This window comes from Neolamprologus multifasciatus, chromosome 16 (genome assembly GCF_963576455.1).
Source record: "Neolamprologus multifasciatus chromosome 16, fNeoMul1.2, whole genome shotgun sequence".
Taxonomy (NCBI): domain Eukaryota; kingdom Metazoa; phylum Chordata; class Actinopteri; order Cichliformes; family Cichlidae; genus Neolamprologus; species Neolamprologus multifasciatus.
In genome coordinates this window covers 23524546-23547340 of record NC_140454.1, presented here as the reverse complement: position 1 = coordinate 23547340, position 22795 = coordinate 23524546, and the positions used below count along the sequence as shown (strand labels likewise).

Sequence of the window (22795 nt, the reverse complement as noted above, 5' to 3'; positions counted from 1 at the left end):
GAAAGAGTGCTGCAGGGTAAGACACTGCAGGGAACAAGTCCTTTATCAGGCAATATATGGCACTCCCTGTGTGTGTGTGTGTGTTCAGATATAGCAAGTGGTGGGTAGGGGAGATGGTAAGCTGCTGTTACCTACTAAATCTTACTCTAAAGCAAAGGGAGAGCTTCTTCCACGTATGGAGGCATTTTCTTTTATTTTAGTATAAAAAAAAACGCTCAAATGCCTTAAAAGTGTTATTCCAGTGATTAGATGTAGTGTCAGCAACCAACAATAAAACTTTAGTGAGGCAAAAACAGGCCTTGCTAAAGAAATGATTTCCCCCAAATACAGTGTATAATGTCAGACCAACAGTACATTTAGAAGTGTAATAATCTCCACAATTAGATATCCTGGGGGACTTCCTTGGCAGGACTGCAGTGATGCCATTACACATGGACATAACATTTCAGTTTGTAGCTCTTCCACTGTCAAATCTTTGAAGCCAGTGCAAACAGACTGTGGGTACGGTTAAATCAGTCCTCATTACATCACAGACTGAACCTCACGCTGTACCAGAACAGAACCACTGCTGGATTTGTACACCAACACAAATCAGCAACTTCTCAATTATTTAACTTCACAAATCCCAGGTAAACCACCACATTTGCAAAACAAAAAAAAAAAAAATAGCATAATAATAATAACAACATTTAAAAAGAACTAGAAATCATCAGAAAAATAATCAATTAAGCTCACAAATTCTATATTTCTATACTTGCATGAGTTCACAGTAATCTTCGGTATACACTGTGCCTTAGTGCAGTACCATCAGCACATCCATGTGTTAAATAAGCCAGCTTTCTTCTAAATGGCTGCCCCTCACAAACACATTTTAAACAGCAGGCAGGTGGGTGGACGGGGCTTTGTTCTTGTGCACCTGATAAATCAAGGATATTAGTAAAAGAAATCCTTCAGTTTGTCACAATTTTTTTTACATTTATTTTTAAACCAAGATCTACTTTGATTTCTTATCATTGATGGGCAGGTTATAATGGAATTATACCAATCCAGCTCACCAGAGAGGAGATGTGTTGCCTATAAACATCCCAGCCTTTAATGAAGTAGACAAACACAATCCATCATCATAAAAATACAAAGATTTATTTAAAAAGAAGAAAAGCTCCCATATAATACTGTTTATTCCTTAAATATAAGTGTAGTACAAATGTGTCTCAGGCAAGCATTTATCCAGTAGGCATCGATGTGTTTCCCTGGATGTGATCACAAACTGGATAACGTAGTTTTTAGGTTTAATACAGATAAGGCACTATTACCTTTAACTAGTGTAAATACAGTAAGTTTTTTTTTTTTTTTTAATCATTGAAACCAGCAGCGGTTTATGCTGGAGTATTGCTGAGAAAGGGTTTCACACAGTTAAAAAGTCCAAAAAGCAATGAACAGAAATATGTAGAATACAGTCTTCAGAGAAATAGAATTCTCCCTCAAACAGCGACTCGGTGTGATGCATTTTTTTTCCCCATGAGTCAGCTCTTCTCATACAGACAGGACTGCAAGCGTCAATGGTTTGTGTCAATATATAAAAAAAATAAAATGAAAATGAAAATAAGAGAGCAAGTAAAACAAAATATATATGTATAAAAATACACAGTAACATGTACCTAATCCCAAACCAAGCCTCTGTTTTACCCTCCTCAGAAAACCGTTTAACTGTAAACCTCGGCAGAGAAGTGAAACACTCTGAACCAATTTGTTCCCTTTGGAACAACCGCAAGAGAATGTGTGAGGTTCCTAACAGTGTTTTTGGGTTTTATTTTTTGGTTAATGCTAGTATGTTCAGATTAAAGATTTAGAGCATCAAGGTGGTGTACCAAACAAAGAGAATATAAAAACTAGAAAGAAACAGGGAAATATAATATCCTGTGACACTTCATGACAGAAACACTAGACAAACCTTCAAAAATGGTGACGGATTATTACATATGGTGCTGACAAGCTGAAAGTGAATTGTACCTCACAGGAACCACTTCACTGCTAGAAAGATAAAAAATTAAATACATGATTCATTTTAAAACCCATTTTGCACTTTGTTGAACTGATTTATGTGGGGGGTTTCTTTAGTGTTACAACTGGCAACAGGGGTGTGGAAAGGGTGTGGGGTATAATGTCACCGGTTTTGCTGGTCACAACTGAGAATCTTCACATGAAACCAGAACTGAAAAAAATAACAAGAGAGAGACATATGAGCAACTTACAGAATTTCCCGTTTGCAGTTAATCAGTGACAATAACTTAAACAACATCTTACATGTGCACAGATCTTAAACATCCTCATTAGTTATCAGATTTGATACCCTTGAGTTCAATGAGTATGTCTTCATCTGCACTGTCTCTTAGAGAACAAGTAATTAATGACCTGTGCAGGGGTGCTTACTCACAATATTATGATATTATGATTATATATGTATAAAGGAACACTTTTTAATGAAAGTATAGCATCACGCCAGGTAAACTTCTGGGGTATTGATCTGGCCAGTTATGGAGCAGAGGTGTTTATGAAATTAACAACAGGGGCACTAAGAGGCAGCAATAGCTCCTTTTCCATTATTACCTACTCAGATTGACTTTTCAGGGTTTTCCATTAGGTCATAGTACCTGGTACCAGATACTAAAATAGTACCTGACCAGCCGGTTCCAAGCAATCTGAGCAGGCATTAAAAAGATGACATCTACAGACTGCATGCCACGATTGGCTGGTCAGTGGCATCACTCGAGGAGTCATGAGAGCATCCCTTCACAAAAATCAGAACTGTAATTTTAAGCCATCATTTTTTCTTTGGTTTGATGAATTCAGCCCTCTGTATGTTGATAATTTTCATTTCCAAAAAACAATGTGGCATCTATTTATTCCTAACACATTACTCAGATGTCCAGTATGACTCGCCCCCCAGTATTCCATAAAAGCACAGGCACTGGTATTTGCAGAATTCTCTTACTTCTTCCGGTCTTTGTCCTTCTTGCCATTGGCAGTGAGGCTCTGGGCCTGCAGGAGTTGGGCAGCAGCTTTTCTCTTGCCGAAGGAGGTTTGGTCGTCATCAAGAAGCCGCTTCTTCTCCTCCAAAGCAGCTTTCTCTTCTGCATGGAGGCGCTTGAGCTGCTCAAAACGACTCTGGAGCTGAAAGAATGAGATGTGACAACACATGTTCATTACATAATAAAAGTCAAGTCTTATTTTCACACGTCGAACAAATTGAATGTAAAAGTGTAGAAAGGTAGACTGATTGGGTGAAAACAAAACATCAGTGAATTTTTTTTAATAATAGAGCATAAAACGGAAAGCAGAATATAAATAAATTAATGGGGAAAAATGGAAAAGCTGACTTTATTTTTCCAATAGGAAACACATTTTTACTTTAACCTCTTCAGCTGATGCAAGATTTTATTTGTCTATTAAATATAAAGAATAGGAAACTCGGGACAAAAAGCACATTGCTTAAGGTGTGTTGTGAGGACATCAGTTTGCATGTATGCACTGTATACCTCTCTTTCAGCCTCCTTTAGTTCCGCTTCCTTGTCCTTTACCCTCTGCACAAACATCTGCCTCATTTCATCCTCCCTCTTCTGCAGCTCCACCAGAAACTCCTGACGCTTTGCCTCATACGTCTGCTGCAAACTGCAACACACATAACTCGGCTGTAAGTCATATGCCCGTGCATTTTCTCATTTTGTGGATGTATGCATGGGTTTGTGACGTCATACCTGACAGGTTTGCACTCTGAGTCTGTGTCTTTGAAACCAAGCTCTTCAAGCTTGCAGCGTCTGTAGAGCTCGTAATGCCGAGTGTGGGTCTGCTCTCTCAGGTCTTCCATATTTACGCATATGAGCATCTCCCTCAGCTTAACAAAGTCGCAGTGATTCTCATTTTCCACTGACACACACACGCACACACATCAAAGAAATCAAAAGGTTATTCTTTATAATAAAATACATTCTAAGCTTCAAGTTAAAAAAAAAAGTTTCAAGTAGTGCTGGGCGATATGACGATATATATCGTGTGGACGATAGAAAAGTGTCTATCGTGCCATTTGTCTTCTATAGTTTCTATCGTTTCTAACCTAATTGTATAAATTATTACATAAAATTTATCATTAAATAGCCTGTTGCAAATATATTAGTGTTGTCTTGTCACTATACATACTCTAACTTTATGCACAAGAAAATAAAGTATAAAAAAATCTTTTTATATTTTTTGTAAAGAAACTCAGTCTTGTAGTTTTGCAACATGGTGCTGCTTTATGTGCACCCGGATTTGCGAGATGCTTTATGGCAACTCAAAACGATGGACGCGCGACAGGTTGCAGTTTCATGCCCGGACATGCAACAGGCAGAGACAGCTACACAGCACCCCAAGAAGAAGCACTTTTACCGAAAAGAGGGGGTACGTCTGTGATTTGGTTACATTTCGGGTTCAACAAAACCGACAGAGCGGAAGACTCCCATTTGCAAGCTATGCCATAAAACTATTCCCGCGCCTGATGGCAACACCAAATCTCTTGTATCACCTACAGAAGGTCCACAAAAAAGAATACTCAAGAACCCAGAAAACCCAAGCTAAACCAAGTTGTGGAACAACAAAGTGTAGCCAGTGAAAACCACAGTAAAGGAAAATGTTAAGGTGAACTGCCAAAGCTTTAAAGAAATCCATAAACAGAGTAATTCATCCTACCTTGCACTACACCCCATGGATACTGGCGAGCTTTCACCATCTTGTTTCCAACAGCAACTTCCTCTGTGCTGCCTACTACAGCAAATGGCAAATGACCCTTAAAGAAGAAATCATATACAAGACGGATTCATGCATCTGAAGCAAAAGACACAGCTTGGACCAATACTTTAACTAAAGCTGTTGTAGATCAAACGCCTACATTAATATTCTCACTTAAAATCACAGATGCCTTTTACACCTCAGAAATGTTTCCTTTGACAAAACAAAACACACACGGTGTGTGTCTGAAATTTGAATTATATGTTTCGAACATTTCTGCCAGTAAAAACATTCACCTAAACCTGTATCTGAGAAAGGTCCGTGTGTCTGTGTGTGTGTGTGTTTCCTTACATTCATTGTAGTGTTGACTTTGGCCACTGTCTCATCATCCAGTGGGAACTGGTATATCTGGACACCATTGCTGACAAGTTCACTCATGATCTTGATCTTGAACTTGTGCAGTTCACTCTTGCTGATGGTGTCGGCCTTGGCAATCACTGGAATGATATTCACCTACAGACAGATGTGATAAATGTTCATGATAAGCATAGTGACAGTATTTTTTTACAAATACATGCCAGCTACAGAAAATAACTTTTCATGCCATCTGTGAAATAAAATAATATTAATAATTAAAAACAAAATGATAATCTGATAATCCAGTTTACCATCACACATATTTTCACCATGTCTTTGTTATGATGGAGTCACAATTTAGCTTCCATTTTCATAGTCAGACCTTCATCTCGATTAACATCCAATGCCTCAAATGCACAAAATGATAAATCCACTAAAGAATGCAAGGCCGCACTGATAGCTTGATATGGTTCAATGACACTGAGAACTAAGACATGCAAACCACTGCATTTCCTCTCAGTATGCTAAAGGACATTTATATAAAGATAAATACTGAAAAATATAAACAAATAAATGTACTTTCCTCACAGCTATCACATTTTAGAGACTCTTATTCTCAATAAGAACTAAATACCATGATAGCAACTACTGTTGTCTTTAAGCTGCATGTAGACAATATATAAAATTCAAAACACTAAATTCACAAAGTTATCTTCAATAAAAAGAGCAACTCCTGATATCACAGGCATCCACTAATTGAGCTAAAACAAGTCATTTTCACAGCACAGCATACCATGAAAGTACATGTAGACACATTAAATACATCCTGTCATCAGACAGTATCACTCAACAAGAACGGGAACTGTATTTGTTGTCTCTCTCTTTATCAGAAATTCTTTTTCCTAAAACTATTTTTTGCTAAGTGTTATAAAAACCATGTTTTCTGAATGTCATTTCTGGCCCAGCAGTTCACCATGCTGTCCCGCATTCCTGTCTGTCACGTTGTCGAACCAAACTGGGACCTGGAATGACTTGTTGTCATTGGGCGAGCTTCTGGGGCCAGACCACACACACCCATACACACATACAGAATACACACACTGACCCCAGCAGAGAAGTCTTAAGAGATCTGATCCAACAGCTGTCTGAGTGAGTGACTGTCTGTCTGTCACTGCTGCAGATTGAACAATTGGCTCTTTCTGTGTGGTTCTGTACACTGACACAGAAGGACAACTCGAGTGTGTGTGCGTGAGGTGATTACAGCATTCCAGTGCTGCTTCTATCCCTTTCACACGCAAATCCAGGGTTACCGACACTCCAGAGCAGTGAAACCACACAAACCCACAAAAAGCACAAAGTTGCTACACACAGGGAGCATGGGAAAGTCTCTAACCATTTCAAGAGGAATGGATAGAAGGGGGTTCAGTTAGTTGGACAGTGAACCTCTCCCAGCAGTCAGACATAAAAACAACCTCAGCAGTAACTTATACAGAAACTCCCACCATCTCTCCCACACACAACCACATATAATCTGTCTTCATGTTAAATGTTTTCACGGTGTATTCCTACTAAAGAAGCACTGAAAGAAGGCACCATTTGCAGTTGTCACTTCCAAGTTTGAAATTTATCTCCTGCAAATGCATCATGAACGCATCATTAATCTCCTGTTATCCCTGTAGTTCACTGAAGACAAAGCTATCAAAGTTAAGCCAGCCTTCATCTTCATCCACAGACAGTACAAAAGATGGATGTAACCACAGTGACATCAGCCAGTGGTTTGTGAAATCCTGTTCTGAGCTGAACAGCGTTTGCCATCACCTCCTTGGTCTTTTGAAACTGCGTGTAACAAGAGAGGAGGATCTGAAACTGAACATATCCTCCATAATTCTCTTAACCAGATTTTTAACTTTTGTTTTTATTATTCAGGATTACCTAAAAATAACAATAAGGTGTTTTACTGAGGTCACAAAGAAAGGAAGTTGAGGGTGGTTTTCAGATAACCTTTTATAAATTATTTTTTGGAACCACAGTTATTATCCACTGGTGGCCATAAAACGTTTACGGCACTTCAGCATTGGCCTGATTTTTCAGAGCATCCATCTTTTATAATGTTCAATTCGTCATCTTTAGCTCCAAACTAAATGCGGAGATTACAATGCTTTTAGTATATGGTCTACATCATATTCTATTTTTTTACTACTCATCTCCACACAACAATTCTTGTCATTGCCTTACCCTTTTAACTGTAATGAAATGGTGCCTTACAGAATGTCTACTGTACTATTGCCCCTTTCCTCATTGGTGATCCCTGGCCTGTTGTGGACCGAGGGCAGTGGTCCAGGTCAGGTAGACAACTTAAGCCTGGTTTATGGTCAACGCACAACAAATGCAACGTCACCACAGCCCCGTCATTGTTTATATTGGCACCTGGAGCAAACCAGCTCAGTTCAGGTTTCTCCTGAATGACAGGTTTTCTCCTGAATTCAGCACGGGGCAATCGTGGCTCAAGAGTTGGCAGTTCATCTTGTAATCGGAAGGTTGCCGGTTCGAGCCCTGGCTCCGGCAGTCTCGGTCGTTGTGTCCTTGGGCAAGACACTTCACCCGTTGCCTACTGGTGGTGGTCAGAGGGCCCGGTGGCGCCAGTGTCCAGCAGCCTCACCTCTGTCAGTGTGGCCCAGGGCAGCTGTGGCTACAATGTAGCTTGCCATCACCAGTGTGTGAATGGGTGGATGACTGAATGTAGTGTGAAGCACTGTGGGGTCCTTAGGGACGAAGTAAAGTGCTATACAAATACAGGCCATTTACCATTTTAAAAAAAACTTGGAATTAGTGCTGGCATAAGAGTAGAAAAGTCAAAACAAGAAGACATGAAAAGCAAGTTGGTTTGGTTTGGTTTTTTCTCTTCATCTGTATATTCCGGTAATCTTAGCTTCTGTTCTGATATTTACTTAAATGTTAGTTAAAAACCAACATGATCATAGATTTGTGTGTCAGGTCGAAAAGGGAATCGAAAAGGGAAACGACAAGCCCAAACTACACCACAGCATGGCGCATGCCAATAGTTGTGACGTCAGTTTTGAAGGTATGTTGTGACATACACATCAACACACCTGACTCTCCTCAGATCAAATACCAAACATGCTCTTCTAATTACGGTTTAACCTTTGGAGTACATCATCATTCCCCAATGAACAAGTGTAACATATCTAGATGCTAAACGCCAATTATATTCTTGTGCTGCAATAATACATTTCAAATGTGAGCCGTCTAACTGAAATGTTGCTAGGCTAGATTTTTTTTAGAACTTAAGCCTGCTATTAACTATGCTACTTAGTAGCACTGCAACCACAGAAACAGGTAAGTTTCGCCATCAATTACACAAAATGCGTGAAACAACTTGACTTGCTACTTTTTCTCCTTCAAAAATAAAGAAAATAACTTTAAAACTGACAGATTTTCTTAAGTATTACATTACAGTGACACTGAGAAACACAACACATTTATTATACCCTCTGACATGCAGAAAACACTGTGGTCCTTTCTCCTACCTTGCTGTCTAGTTTCTTCATGGTGACCAGATCAAGGGATTTGAGTGAATGGCCTGAGGGGGAAATGAAGTAAAGGCAGGCATGGACTCGTGAGTCATGGTAGTTGTGAAGAGAACGCTTGATTTTTAGCTCCTCCTGGAGATAACTCTCAAATTGCCTGTCAATGTAGTCCACCACAGGCTGGTAGCTAAAAGACATACATAAAGTGATCATCAGTAACTGGCAAGTTCACAACGACAGTAAAATCACTTCACGGCAAAAATCACTTCCAACATTAATAACCTACTCAGCTCTTCCTCGTACCTCTCTTGTTTATTCATCTGGTCTCCAAAGCCAACTGTGTTGACCACAGTGAGACGTAGTCTGACGTTACTCTCCTGCAGGTCATACGTTTGAGCCCGGAGCTTCACCTGAGGTTCAAAGTGGGATGACTCAAAGTTCTCAAAGTTGGTATTAAATAGCGTGTCCATCAGTGTAGACTTGCCTATACCCGTCTCACCTAGGGGCACAAAAGAGAAGTATGATGCAATCTTTGGTAACTAAACTTGAAACAGAAACTTTTCAGCACAATGAATTCAAGTGTGCAGGAGCTTTAACAGCAGGCATATCTGACTAAGAACTGCAAACTGAGATCATTAACTGAATCTTTGTATGCAAAATAAAATTTAGCAATGCATTTCTATTACTATTTAATGACAGACAATCTACCTACATTTTATAAAGGCAAAAAAACTTTCTGAGAGAGTCTATGTTCGGTTATTCCTGTCAATTTGTTCAACAAAAGTGTCCATTACTCCTGCCTTAATGACATAACAAATAATAAAAATGTCTTAATTTTATCCTAAATACCAAAAAAATAAAAAATAAAAAATTAGCTCATCATCAACGGCAAAAAGAAACTCTGCATAATGTATGCAGAGTTTCATCTATGTATCTATGTGTGAGCGACACAGTACCGATGCAGAGAATATTAAAGCAGAAGCCCTGGCAGATGGACTTGTTGACAAGCTGGTCAGGAAGGCTGTCAAAGCCCACATGGCCAGCAAGAGACAAGGACCGGACTCCTTTATCCTGTGAAATAAATTTGACAGAAAAAGCTGGGTTGTAACATTATGATGCTTTTTTTCCTCTCTTGTTTCACAAAATATTGCACTTACAAACAAACAGAATCACATATTGCACCGAGTAGTCTAGTCCAGCCAAGATTTTTGTCTTTATTCTTTGCCTCATTAGATAAATCTGGTTTTTAAAGCCTGTGTGTGGGCCAAAGAGGCACAAAACCGGTTAGAAGACGTTAAATAGGACAATAAGATAAATTCACCTAACTTCCAAAAGCCTGAGATAACTTTAAATATCACCGTCGTCCACTTTGTCAGACCTTCTCCAGTCTAAATTAATGAAACATCCCGAGTGTAGGTGGTCAGCAGCACTGATTTAGATATGCTATGATTAAGAACCTTTAACCCTCTGGTTCCTATCTGGCCATTTTTGGCCACTTTCTTTATTCGGTTTTCAACCATTTTTGTTCTGTTAATGCAAATGGAATGAAACTTTCCAAAGGTGTGCATTTTTTAAAAATTTTTTAATTTTCAACATTTCAACTTAATAATGTCAATAATATTCACTATACACCACATTGTTCCCATTTTACTGATGGTGGCCATTTTTGGCCAATTGAAACCCATTATAACCACCTTTTTTGATTCCTTGTTACTGGCAGTACTATATCATTCGATTTAGGTAAAATTGCTTTCATTCTAAACTCAACACATGAAAATTGTAGTTTTTAATGTTTTTCACCAAATGACATCCTTGGCCCATTTTGTGCCAAGCAAGCAATTTCATGTAATATTCTTGGTTTCCACTAGGGGCGTTTGATGGGTTACCACACTCCAATGGACCAATATAATGAAACAATTTTGACATAGGTTTGGTCTTAAGGATCTGATAGTTTGTGTTTGTGCATGACATTGCAGCACAAACATGTATTTGCAAGATAGACTGGAATAAATAATGACGCATCAAACATTACATAGGCTGCAGTGAATTCCTGTGGATGCAGGATATTGAGCTTTGACGTTCCCAGTCAAACTTAGCTTTGAAGCACATGTGAAAAGCACTTTTACTCTTGTATTTTTCATAAAAAGAGACCATACCCAAAATATTAACTCTAGAAACAAAAACAAAAACAAAAAAAACCCCAATCACAGGACATTTTGCACAGTTCAAACCTGCAGCTGCAGCGCAAACAACAACAAACACTGTTTGTAAACGTGTCCTGGAGTTTATGCAGGTGCAGACGTTGCTACTGCTGTAAGTCAACCTAACAGCTTCCAGACCATTTATTCTGGCAATATGGCAAGAAGGTGGGAGTGTCCCCCCCCCCCCCAAGAGGGACAAAGGGACCCCCTGATGATCCTCTAATCGCCTGAGCCAAGGTGTGAAACTGGGTGTGAACTCTGGCTGATTGGGAACCACACCCAGTTCAAAGCGTATAATATCTAAATTTGAATTATATTTTGGTTTTCATGACTAGGACTGGTGCTAATTTAAAAAATCAAGTCAATGAAAGTAGAAAAATGTTTTAATATATATGAATTTTATAGTATTTTGAAAACGTAAACATGGGTGGCCATTTTTGGCCACGAACAAAATGAGAGGGATTTTTTGTTTTTCTGTCACAGCACAAAAAACCAAAGATACATAAAACTCATTGATACTTTTAATTATTGCTATGCATCTAACCTCCATCATGGTTAGAAAATAAATCAGTTTGCATGTATTATTTAGGAAAAAAATGGGGATTTTATGCTTTTATCCCTTTATCCCTTTATCCCTTTGTAAATCATTAAAATTATGTAATTTAACTGGTATTTAAAGGGTTAAAAGTCTGGATTTGAATTAAATTTTGGTCTTGATGAACAGCACTGATACTAATCTAAAACATCAAGTCAATGAAAGTAGAAAAATGTTTTAATATATATGAATTTTATAGTATTTTGAAAACGTAAACAGGGGTGGCCATTTTTGGCCACGAACAAAATGAGAGGGTTTTTTTGTTTTTCTGTCACAGCACAAAAAACCAAAGATACATAAAACTCATTGATACTTTTAATTATTGCTATGCATCTAACCTCCATCATGGTTAGAAAATAAATCAGTTTGCATGTATTATTTAGGAAAAAAATGGGGATTTTATGCTTTTATCCCTTTATCCCTTTATCCCTTTGTAAATCATTAAAATTATGTAATTTAACTGGTATTTAAAGGGTTAAAAGTCTGGATTTGAATTAAATTTTGGTCTTGATGAACAGCGCTGATACTAATCTAAAACATCAAGTCAATGAAAGTAGAAAAATGTTTTAATATATATGAATTTTATAGTATTTTGAAAACGTAAACATGGGTGGCCATTTTTGGCCACGAACAAAATTAGAGGGATTTTTTTTTGTTTTTCTGTCACTGCACAAAAAACCAAAGATACATAAAACTCATTGATACTTTTAATTATTGCTATGCATCTAACCTCCATCATGGTTAGAAAATAAATCAGTTTGCATGTATTATTTAGAAAAAAAATGGGGATTTTATGCTTTTATCCCTTTGTAAATCATTAAAATTATGTAATTTAACTGTGATTTAAAGGGTTAAAAGTCTGGATTTGAATAAAATTTTGGTCTTGATGAACAGCGCTGATACTAATCTAAAAAAATCATGTCAAAAAAAGGGGAACTTTTTCTTAATATATATGAATTTTATAGCATTTTGTAAATGTAAACAGGGGGTGGCCATTTTTGGAAGTTTTTATGTTTTTCTGTCACTGCACAAAAAAACAAAGATGCATAAAACTCATTGATACTTTTAATTATTGTTATACATCTAACCTCCACCATGGTTAGAAAGTAAATCAGATGGCATGTTTTATTTGGAAAAAAATTGGGGTTTTGTGATTTTTTTCCATTTATGAGTTCCTAGGATTATTTGATTTAACTGGTATTTAAAGGGTTAAAATTATGAATTTGAATGAAATTTTGGTCTTGATGAACAGCACTGGTACTAATCTAAAAAATCATGTCAAAAAAAGTGGAAATTTTTCTTAATATATATGAATTTTATAGCATTTTGTAAATGTAAACAGGGGGTGGCCATTTTTGGCCACGAACAAGCTGAGAGGAAGTTTTTATGTTTTTCTGTCACTGCACAAAAAAACAAAGATGTATAAAAGTCATTGATACTGTTAATTATTGCTATGCATCTAACCTCCATCATGGTTAGAAAGTAAATCAGATGGCATGTTTTATTTGGAAAAAAATTGGGGTTTTGTGATTTTTTCCATTTATGAGTTCCTAGGATTATTTGATTTAACTGGTATTTAAAGGGTTAAAATTATGAATTTGAATGAAATTTTGGTCTTGATGAACAGCACTGGTACTAATCTAAAAAATCATGTCAAAAAAAGTGGAAATTTTTCTTAATATATATGAATTTTATAGCATTTTGTAAATGTAAACAGGGGGTGGCCATTTTTGGCCATGAACAAGCTGAGAGGAAGTTTTTATGTTTTTCTGTCACTGCACAAAAAAACAAAGATGTATAAAAGTCATTGATACTGTTAATTATTGCTATGCATCTAACCTCCATCATGGTTAGAAAGTAAATCAGATGGCATGTTTTATTTGGAAAAAAATTGGGGTTTTGTGATTTTTTCCATTTATGAGTTCCTAGGATTATGTGATCTAACTGGTATTTAAAGGGTTAAAATTATGAATTTGAATGAAATTTTGATTTTCATGAACAGCACTGGTACTAATCTAAAAAATCATGTCAAAAAAAGTGGGAATTTTTCTTAATATATATGAATTTTATAGCATTTTGTAAACGTAAACAAGGGGTGGCCATTTTTGGCCACGAACAAGCTGAGAGGAAGTTTTTATGTTTTTCTGTCACTGCACAAAAAAACAAAGATGTATAAAAGTCATTGATACTGTTAATTATTGCTATGCATCTAACCTCCATCATGGTTAGAAAGTAAATCAGATGGCATGTTTTATTTGGAAAAAAATTGGGGTTTTGTGATTTTTTCCATTTATGAGTTCCTAGGATTATGTGATCTAACTGGTATTTAAAGGGTTAAAATTATGAATTTGAATGAAATTTTGATTTTCATGAACAGCACTGGTACTAATCTAAAAAATCATGTCAAAAAAAGTGGGAATTTTTCTTAATATATATGAATTTTATAGCATTTTGTAAACGTAAACAAGGGGTGGCCATTTTTGGCCACGAACAAGCTGAAAGGGTAGTGATTTTGATCAGGGCCAGAGGGTTAATAACTCTGTGGGCGGTGCTGTGCTTTATTTCTGAATCCTTGTCATTGCTGGAGGTCGAAAACGCCAACTTTCATTCACATTTGTGAGGGCTAGTAATCAATGATATTTGTGTCACAAAGCTCCCGCAACGTCCAAATACTTGCGGGAGGCACGAATTGCACACATATTTTCAAAAGCTTATCACGGAGCTAACGTTAACGATTCTATGAAACTAATGTAGCACTGCTAGTGTAGCCTTAGCCACCTAGCGCTTCCTCTCAGCCGTTTACCGTAGTGAAAGGCATAACCAGGGATCTTTTTAAACAAAGGTTCAGTGGTTGTGTTGATAGCACATGATAAATATGTTGTCGAGTTTTAAACTTTGCCCCGTTTAAACATGAATGTTTTCCATAAGTGTAATAACTGAAAGTTTTCAGGCTAGGAGCTAACTTAACGATAGCCTCGGACACTCCCTGCTCAACTGTCTAGAAAGAAGTTAATTGTCGACAACACAGAGTAAAAAAAAAAAAAAAAAAAAATACTAACCGGCTGCCGTGCAACATCCGAAGAAGCCATAACTTAAGATGGGTCGTAAACAGATTCAGAAATAACTTTAAAAAATTAGAAAAGGATCGACTTCTTTCTCAAAGAATCTCTCTCAGTACCGCCCCACTGCTGTCGACAACTGGACAGACGAGACCATTAAAGATAATGTAGTAACGGGACGATTTCTAAATTTTCTTTATATCGACAGTCATGCAAGTTATGGCAAATTTTGCGGAGGCTCCAATATTTAAATGTTCTACAGCATGTAATTTACAAAAATAAAAGATAAGATAGCGCTGAAAATCAAGAAAAACATAATACAGTAATAAAATCGCCCCCCTTTTCTAATAATGGTACAGCGCAATTTAATTTTCCCAGTGATTACTTTGAGGACTGTTTGCACCGACAAAACATTAAAGTGTATGAAATCAGATTTTTTAAGGTGTGATCATTATAATAAAATAATGAAATGAAAAATCATTATATATATTATATTAATTTAAAACTGTTCCATATATGATCTGCTGTGTATAGCTATGGAGAAATGCATGTAAGACCAACTAACTAATCCAGTTTAAATGCTACAGAAGAAAGCTAAAGCAATTATAAATAGATTAAAGATTATCAGATTATTATGATCAAGGCATTAGAATATCCATTAAATTGCATGCCTTAAAATTCTACTGTTTCACAGACATACTGTTTCATTGAGCTTCGGACTCCACCGATATTGTACAAAGCACAAAAAAATCTCCTTCTCAGCGGTATTTGGAGGTTTTAAATTAGAGGGAAAGCATGTTAACTAAGAATAAAAAATATATTTTAAAAGCAAGGGCCAGGACAATTTAAAAACAAATACAGGGTGTATCTGTTATATGGGTAAATGTGAGTAACTGTAATGAGGAATTAAGATTGTTCTGTTCACTATGTCATTTTAAAAACAGTCTAAAAATCAGATCGTAAACAAATATAAAAATGTGGAACAGAATGATTTCCATTGTTTAAAAGAAACATTTGTTTTTGTCCTGTTTCTGTTTCTATTCTTTATATTGTATTATCTTTTGTGTTTGTTTGGTTGAAATCTTAATATAAAAAAAAATAAGTACAGGTTTAATAAGCTTAAGGTTCAATTTGCACCTTTTAGGTCAATAATTTGTGCTCTTCCCCTTGAATTTACTTCTTGACCGTTAAGGTGTATTTGTTTACTCAAATAACCTCCTGTTTTTGTTGTTTTGTAAAATTTTAATAAGGACTGAAAGATCAAGTTCTGCAGTGGATTACTTTTATTACTTTTCTTTGTGAGGTAAATGTTTTAGGATCAGAATCCTCTTAATCTGGCCAAGTTTTTGCAAAAATACAAGGAGATTGAGTCCGGTTTCCTCACTGCATGCAAAAAGAAACTCCAACTGGGCATGAAAGATAGCCGTAAATAGGATGAACATAATGCAATCTGGATTAACCTTGGATATTATTTTGAAAAGTTCAAATTGTGCAGTGCAATTATTATTAATACTGTGTGTGTGTTGACCGGACAAAATGTGTATTTTATTATATATTATGTATACGCAGTATTTATGGTCACTTTTAAATAACTAGTCGTCTGGAAAGCCCGCGTTTCCGATGAGCACTGGAACGCGACATGATTCTTGCCCCTTGCCTGTGAGACGACGTGAGCGCCCCCTGTCTGACAGAGCTAAACACTGGTCTTCCCATGGAGGAGAGGAGGAAGCCAGAGAAGAAGATGCTGTCATCCTCTCCTTAAGCGAATGAGCGCGTTAATGGGCTCATTTTTAAACCTTCTTGCGCAAATAACCCAGTGATCTTTGCGCTCTGTTTGAGTCGTTCAGGACGAGGACGATGATGATGATGGCGTCCCGCTGCACAGTGCAAGCCGTGCAGGAGTTCCTGTCGGAGAGAGGAGGGAGGGTCCAACAGATGGAGCTGATCGATCATTTCCTATCGCTGAATGAACAGTCGAAGGAAGGGGTGGATCGCGAGGTGCTGAAAAGCATTGTTGACAGCGTGGGTTTCGTGAAGGTAGAAAACGGCGTGAAATTTGTGTGTTTGAACAGTGAAGGCAGCGGGGCGTCGGTGATGCGTACGGACGTAGATGGCCACGATGGTGCGGAGTGCAATGGCAACATCCAAGAGACGCTGGACAACAACTGTGTCAACGGCAATCATGATAAGGGCGACCAAACAGGTGAGGACGACGGATCCATTGTGTTTGCGTGATTTTTACGCACGTGTTTTATCCATGAATTGCTTTCTTGCGTATAACGTAGGCTGTTTTATCTATATTTTTGTTTATATACTGTCTACTTGTTTATTTGTCAAAACAACAAAACTAGTCGTTCAGTCTGTTGAGTAATACAACGCGAATAAATAAAAGGTTTGGCAATTATTTTTGTTGTTATTATAGGCCAATATACGCATAGCCTACTGCTTTTTTTTTTTTATTTCACCGTACAAAATAGTGTTTGATTCAATTTAATTTGGAATCATTTCCTGCCAAAAACACAAAATCCCTAAGGTTCAGGATACTAATGACACCAATGAGAAAAATAACAACAACAGACTGTTAAATTCTGCAGCATGTGATCAAAAGTCTGCATGAAGTTGAATGAACACAAAAAAACATTAATGGTCTTACAGGGGTCCACTTTCCACTGGACAATGACAAACAGACAAATGGCAATAAGAAACCTGCAACCCCATCCCAGAGCAAGACAAGCACAGGAGTTCCTATCCCTGGTGCAGGAGGTGAAGTGAAGCTGAGAGACCGAAGGAGACGAGAGTCAGCTCCAGTTCTTGGGATGCCAGATCTCGATCAGGCCCAACCTGGGGGATCTCATAACCAGCAGACAAGAGGGGCACGCAGGGTGTCTAGAGGGTCACAGCGGGCCATGCTGACCAGCTGCCTGTCTGAAGACAGTGCTCTGGAGGGACTGGACCATATAGGAGATATCCAAACACCCAAAGGAAGTCGCAGGAACTTCATAGAGCTGATGATGAGTAGTTCTCCTCAGGTAGGACACAGTGCTTTTTATTATCATTAAGTATTTGTTGCTTTTGCCCTTTTTCTTTTTCTTTGAATGGCAGCTTTCTGTAGAAAGTAACAGTGTGCTGGGAATTTCTAAATGACTACATTTTGTGCTGTGACACAAAAATCTTAACAAAAGCCACGGCTATTGTATGTTCTGTCAGGTGCGGAGATCTCTGATCAACCGTGGGTCACGCCTCCGGGACTCGGTTAAGAGCGAAGGCGACTCGGCGTCCCTCCTCTCCTCAGCCACTGACGAGGACTGCGCCTCAGTAACCCTGGACCCTCTAGAGCACGAGTGGATGCTGTGCGCCTCAGACGGCCTGTGGGACAGCCTTCAGCCCCTGCTTGCTGTCGAACCCAGCCTGGTGACCAAGAGAGACTTTGTGACTGGTTTTACCTGCCTCCACTGGGCAGCTAAGCAGGGCAAAGCTGAGCTGCTGTCTCAGCTGCTCACCTTTGCCAAAGAGAACACTATACCTGTGAATGTGAATGTGAGATCAAGTGCTGGTTACACACCGCTGCACCTGGCCGCCATGCATGGACACACCCAGGTGGGTTGCAGGGAGTAGTATCATGTGTTACACCTGCTCAGTGAAGCAGTACATAATTACCTACACTTTATCTGCCCAGGGTAGAAACATTAGCTCAAAACAAGTTAACTGAACTATGGTTGTAGACAGAAGTTTAAACACACTCATCCTGGGTGGTAATTTGGGTTTTTTAAGTATTTCTTTGAATCTTTTTTTCCAGGATGGAATGATTGTACATCATATATTGTTAATGACAAGAAGTTTGAGCTTATTTTAGATATTCTGCAATCGACATAGTGCCAAAAGTATACATAGGGGTTCAAACGTGCACTGTTATTTGGTTCAATATTCCTTAGCAAGTTGCACCTTAACCACATGTTTTAGTAGCCATATGGATATCTGACCACTCTCCTGTGCAGAGTTGATTCATTTAGAACCTATTACAGGTCAGTGCTCCTACCAGAAGCTTAATGTTAGCCTTCTTTATCCCTTCTAGTTTTTTTGTTTTGTTTTTTTTGAAAGGAAAGCGTCTGGACTTCTTTATGTTCAAGCAATGTAAAGAAGTCCAGACGTTTTCCTTTCCAAGCTCCTTAGACTACGATGACCTGGATGACTGAGAACCTTCACAGACACCTTCTAGTTTTTATTTGTGTTTGGGATTATTGCCCTATTGGAACACCCAGTTGTGGACAAGTTTCAAATGTCTAGTTATTCATTTTTTTAATAATTATTATTATTATTATTTTGGCATTTTAGCCTTTATTGGATAGAGACGGTGTAGACAGACATGAAAGTGGGGAGAGAGAGGGAAAGAAATGCAGCAAAGGGCTCAGACTCAAACCCGGGCTGCTACATGGTCGCCTTCTAATATCCATGAAAACGAGACATCTCATGTTTGCATGCGGTGTGTTTGCGTTGACAGGTGGTTCGTGTCCTGCTGTCAGACTGGGATGCAGACCCTGAAGCTCGAGATTACAGCGGGAGGAGACCAATGCAGTACCTGTCCCCACCGCTGGCCGCTGACCTGCTGGAAGAAGGAGTGGTCACCTCACCGGGACCTGAGTCAGACAGTGAGAACAACAACAGCGGCAGCGGCGGAGGTCGGGGCTGGAGATTTGCCAAAGTCCTCCAAGGGAATCTGAACCCGCTCCGGCTGCTGAATTCACCAACAGAGGCATCAGAAGATGGAACGGGGAACGGGAAGAGTAAAGGGGGGATGCAGAGGAAGACGTCTTTGAGCCGACTGAATGCCCGGCTGCACAGAGGACGCCACAGAGCCCAGATCATCCACAGCGCTTCCTTCAGGGACACAGGAGAGGTGGGAAGAGGAGAGGAGCTACACAGCAGTCCTCTTCGAACGAGACCGCTGTCCAACCTGTTTGGATAAATCGACACCACTCTAAGCCAGCGACACAGAGCTGTACACCACTCCCAGGTGTTTTTATTTGTAGAATAGGTATCTTTTATTATCTGACAGGTCAGATATTTTAGTGACAAAATATAACAGTGCAGAAACTAACACATTTTACAAAATTATGTTTTCTAAAATTCTACTTTATTTTTGTTCCTGTTGCAGTTATTGTTTGTCACTGAGGGAAGGGTACAGTCACGTGACAGTTTATTTGCCTTGGTTAAACTGTGAATTCTTTCAAACTTGATTTTTGTTTTAACTTTTTTTCCCCTTTATTTAATTTGGACAACTAACATCACAAACATAGTTTAAATATGTTACAGTACAGTTCTGTTCATAAAAATGCAAAAGCAACCAGCAGTATTGTAGAAAGTTTTCACTTTGAAGCACTTTGGTTTGTTGTTTCCTCACCGCGTTTCTGTTTGCAGAGTAATATATTTACACACACTATTAGTCTGAAATTAGATGGTGCTGACGTTTTTTTTTTTTAGTACATTCCTGTAATGTGAACAAATATTTTATTTTTTAAAGTGGTAGATTTTAATATTCAGACAGTTGAAATCGCAGATTTTTTTTTATAACGAGCAACAGTGTACAGTCATCATGTTTGCACTTGTCACTTTTTAAAATTGGTAGTAGAAAAATCCATTTGGGTCCCAGATCATATCTATTTTTTAAAATTCTAGGCATAACATCAAAAGGGGATCAGATTTTTACCTGTTTAAATGCAAAGTTAACTGATATTCAAAAGGGGCTTGGTAAGTTATTTCTTCATTCATTTTTGTTTATTTAAAGTTGGAACCAGAAAGAGTTAGGTTCACTAATGGGGAGATATTGCTAAGAATTGTTTAACTGTTTCCAATTAGTTATACAAAAACACAGATTAGTAGAAGCACAGTTACCAACTTTATATACATTTTTCTACTGCCGATAACGTACCTCAAATTTTCTGAAGCTAATTCACTTGTTTCTACATTGCTTTGTGTGTGGTGTGTATGCAAATGTTCAGACACTGATATTTAGATATTGCTCTCTGAATGTCAGTTGCAGAGTTTTGCTTTGTTATCTGACATTTCATTTCTATATTTACTCCAAATATGTGACACAGGATTCATTGGTTCATAAGGGTAAAGGTTCAGGCAACCACGGTCATAGATATCCGCTGGATACAACTACATCATATGAAACTAAGACAAAGTTAATATTGTTCCCATACATTAGTCTGACTTTACATGCACACTGTCATCTATTCATCATGCTCCATTTTCTCTAAGGACTCTGGCCAGAATGTGCCATAGGTTTAGCAGCGATTTCTCAAGTGGTTTCCCAAATATGTGAACCTTTCTTCCTCCCGAATTTCATGAATGTTCTGTTACTAATTTGTAGCATTTGTACTTTTATCACGGCGATTCGTGTCATTCTATGTCTTGACACTTTTGATGTAGAGATTTTATGTCATTTTCTCAGCGGCATGAGTAGAGGAAATGGAAATGCAGCACACTGTTGATTCTTATGTCTGTATAAAGAAAATGTGTTTCCATTGTAAAACGCTGTGAAGTGATTGTGTGGTGTGAAATCACTGTTGACGAGCCACTTTTGTTTTTGGATTAATGTCTTATCCATAAATGTGAAATAAAGAAGTTTTGTTTTTATTTACATGAACTAAAGTTTTTAAGTTTGTCAACTACACTGTATCGTCCCATTGATGCAAGAGAATGACTGTATAAAGAAACGGCCTCGGTAATAATGAGAAGGTTTAAAATGTAAAGAGCAGCTGTGAATACTCATGTTAACGTTACCAGGATAGATTAAAAATACAATTGAAGCGAGTCGCTTCATCCGCCCTTCCTGCTGACACCAGCTGATTGTCCTTGCGTGTTGGTGCTGAATAATTGATGATCTGACGACCCCAGCTTTGCTCCGGCATTTACAGTATATCCACAACTTCCTGTCCACATAGCCCACCAGACAGATTAGCATCCAGTTCTTATTTTGCACCTCTTGTTATGCAGACTGACCTAAACTCAACACTGCTGTTGTTGGGATATAAACTCTATTTAATCCATTTTTGCAAATACTTGAAAATCTGATTTTATCGTGTTTATCTTAATATACTTAAGAGAACCTAAGAGGACAATCAGTTTTGTGTTTCCCTGTTATGCTATTTTTGTCATTGGTTAGAGAAAGTATAGAGTACAGAGGAATTTAATGCCCACAAGCTTTCATATGTGTGTGGGGGATACGATACATTTCTCAGTGCCTGAGCCTGAACAGATTACGACAGATCTGCCAATCCTCTTGTTGCTCTGATGTCCTGCTGGCACCCTGTCTGTTCTCTGCTTCGTGTTTCCCAGATCAAACCAACCATATAAAAGCTGGATTATATGTAAACAGTCACAGTGTATCACACAATATGTTTCTTATATAAAACTGAATGCTCTTAAGCCAGCTCCTTTGATGATTCTGTAATCTCTGGGGTTTCCCTGATCTAGAAGTCAAATAAAGATTTATAGAGGTCAGAAGTGATGTGCTTTTTTTCTGGCTATGTAGAATCCAGATTTGCCTTAGGCAGACTTTCTACCAGATGACTGCTGATCAGGACAGGATAGAGAGCCTTTTTGACTGCAGTAACTGACCTACATGCACAGTGAAGGGAGTAATGCCTATTATGCAAATTCCTCTGCCATCCTTTCAGGGAAACTGTGCCAACTTTTTAGCCTGGGGCCTCCACTGTTGGACCAATCCAAGTCCAGTCCATTTTTATCTCACACAGTTACCACAGTGATGATGGCTTTCAGACAAACCCTAATGAGTCACAAACAGTGCCAAATAGATATCAAGTGAGTAACAAATGTGTACTGTCATCAGAGTGCTGTTTGTCTTGTGGCAGATATAAAAAAGTACAGTGAATCCAGCCTGAAGCCTTTTTGGTACTGATCAACATTTTTTTTGCATAAACCATATCAGCGATTTGCTAATAAGTAATTAGATTGCGGACAATTACAATCAATTGCCAACGTTTACACCAAAAGTCTTAAATAATTTGTGAGCCCGGTAAAAAAAACAAGTGAAGACCTCACAGATGCATCTGACCCATCTACTGTTCCCTGAAGCCTCGTCAGAAAAGGTCTCAGTGGAAGGAAGCTGAGTACTCAAAGAGAAACCATGCATACTCTCTCTCTCTGTGAGAACTGCAAACTCCACACAGAAAGGCTCCAGACTGGATTCAAACCCTTCTTGCTGTGAGCCGACAGCACTAATCATCAGACCGCCATGTACCCCATGAA

At 38.2% G+C, this 22795-nt stretch overlaps 2 protein-coding genes across 3 annotated transcripts; one reads left to right on the top strand and one right to left on the bottom strand.

The window, feature by feature from the left end:
* Nucleotides 1-1118: 1118 nt before the first annotated feature.
* Nucleotides 1119-14668, bottom strand: septin10 (septin 10). 2 transcript variants are annotated; one of them, XM_085136384.1, is made up of 10 exons: nucleotides 14522-14668; nucleotides 9623-9737; nucleotides 8970-9165; nucleotides 8667-8853; nucleotides 5113-5274; nucleotides 4723-4819; nucleotides 3756-3924; nucleotides 3537-3669; nucleotides 2993-3171; nucleotides 1119-2212 (listed from the first exon to the last, which is right to left on the bottom strand). In XM_085136384.1, the coding sequence occupies exons 1-10, from the start codon at nucleotides 14549-14551 to the stop codon at nucleotides 2197-2199; spliced, it is 1284 nt and encodes a 427-aa protein (XP_084992510.1). In that variant the 5' UTR covers nucleotides 14552-14668; the 3' UTR covers nucleotides 1119-2196. The 2 variants fall into 2 exon arrangements, with proteins under 2 accessions (XP_084992510.1, XP_084992511.1); XM_085136385.1 differs by lacking the exon at nucleotides 1119-2212 and having other exon boundaries at nucleotides 2989-3171.
* A 1517-nt stretch (nucleotides 14669-16185) lies between these two features.
* On the top strand, nucleotides 16186-21159 carry sowahca (sosondowah ankyrin repeat domain family Ca). Its single transcript, XM_085136383.1, has 4 exons — nucleotides 16186-16724; nucleotides 17177-17550; nucleotides 17729-18118; nucleotides 19020-21159. Exons 1-4 carry the CDS (start codon nucleotides 16379-16381, stop codon nucleotides 19482-19484), a joined length of 1575 nt encoding a protein of 524 aa, XP_084992509.1. The 5' UTR covers nucleotides 16186-16378; the 3' UTR covers nucleotides 19485-21159.
* The last annotated feature ends 1636 nt before the right edge of the window (nucleotides 21160-22795 follow it).

What these genes read in the sequence shown, in the direction of transcription:
- septin10 (XM_085136384.1), bottom strand. Translation starts at nt 14,551, where the DNA reads ATGGCTTCTTCGGATGTTGCACGGCAGCCG. An exon ending in CTTTAATATTCTCTGCATCG is followed by an intron (nt 9,166 to 9,622) that starts GTACTGTGTCGC and finishes TTGTGCCCCTAG; the next exon opens with GTGAGACGGGTATAGGCAAG. An exon ending in AAGTCAACACTACAATGAAT is followed by an intron (nt 4,820 to 5,112) that starts GTAAGGAAACAC and finishes TTCTTCTTTAAG; the next exon opens with GGTCATTTGCCATTTGCTGT.
- sowahca (XM_085136383.1), top strand. Translation starts at nt 16,379, where the DNA reads ATGATGATGATGGCGTCCCGCTGCACAGTGCAAGCCGTGCAGGAGTTC. An exon ending in TGATGAGTAGTTCTCCTCAG is followed by an intron (nt 17,551 to 17,728) that starts GTAGGACACAGT and finishes ATGTTCTGTCAG; the next exon opens with GTGCGGAGATCTCTGATCAA. An exon ending in CCATGCATGGACACACCCAG is followed by an intron (nt 18,119 to 19,019) that starts GTGGGTTGCAGG and finishes TTGCGTTGACAG; the next exon opens with GTGGTTCGTGTCCTGCTGTC.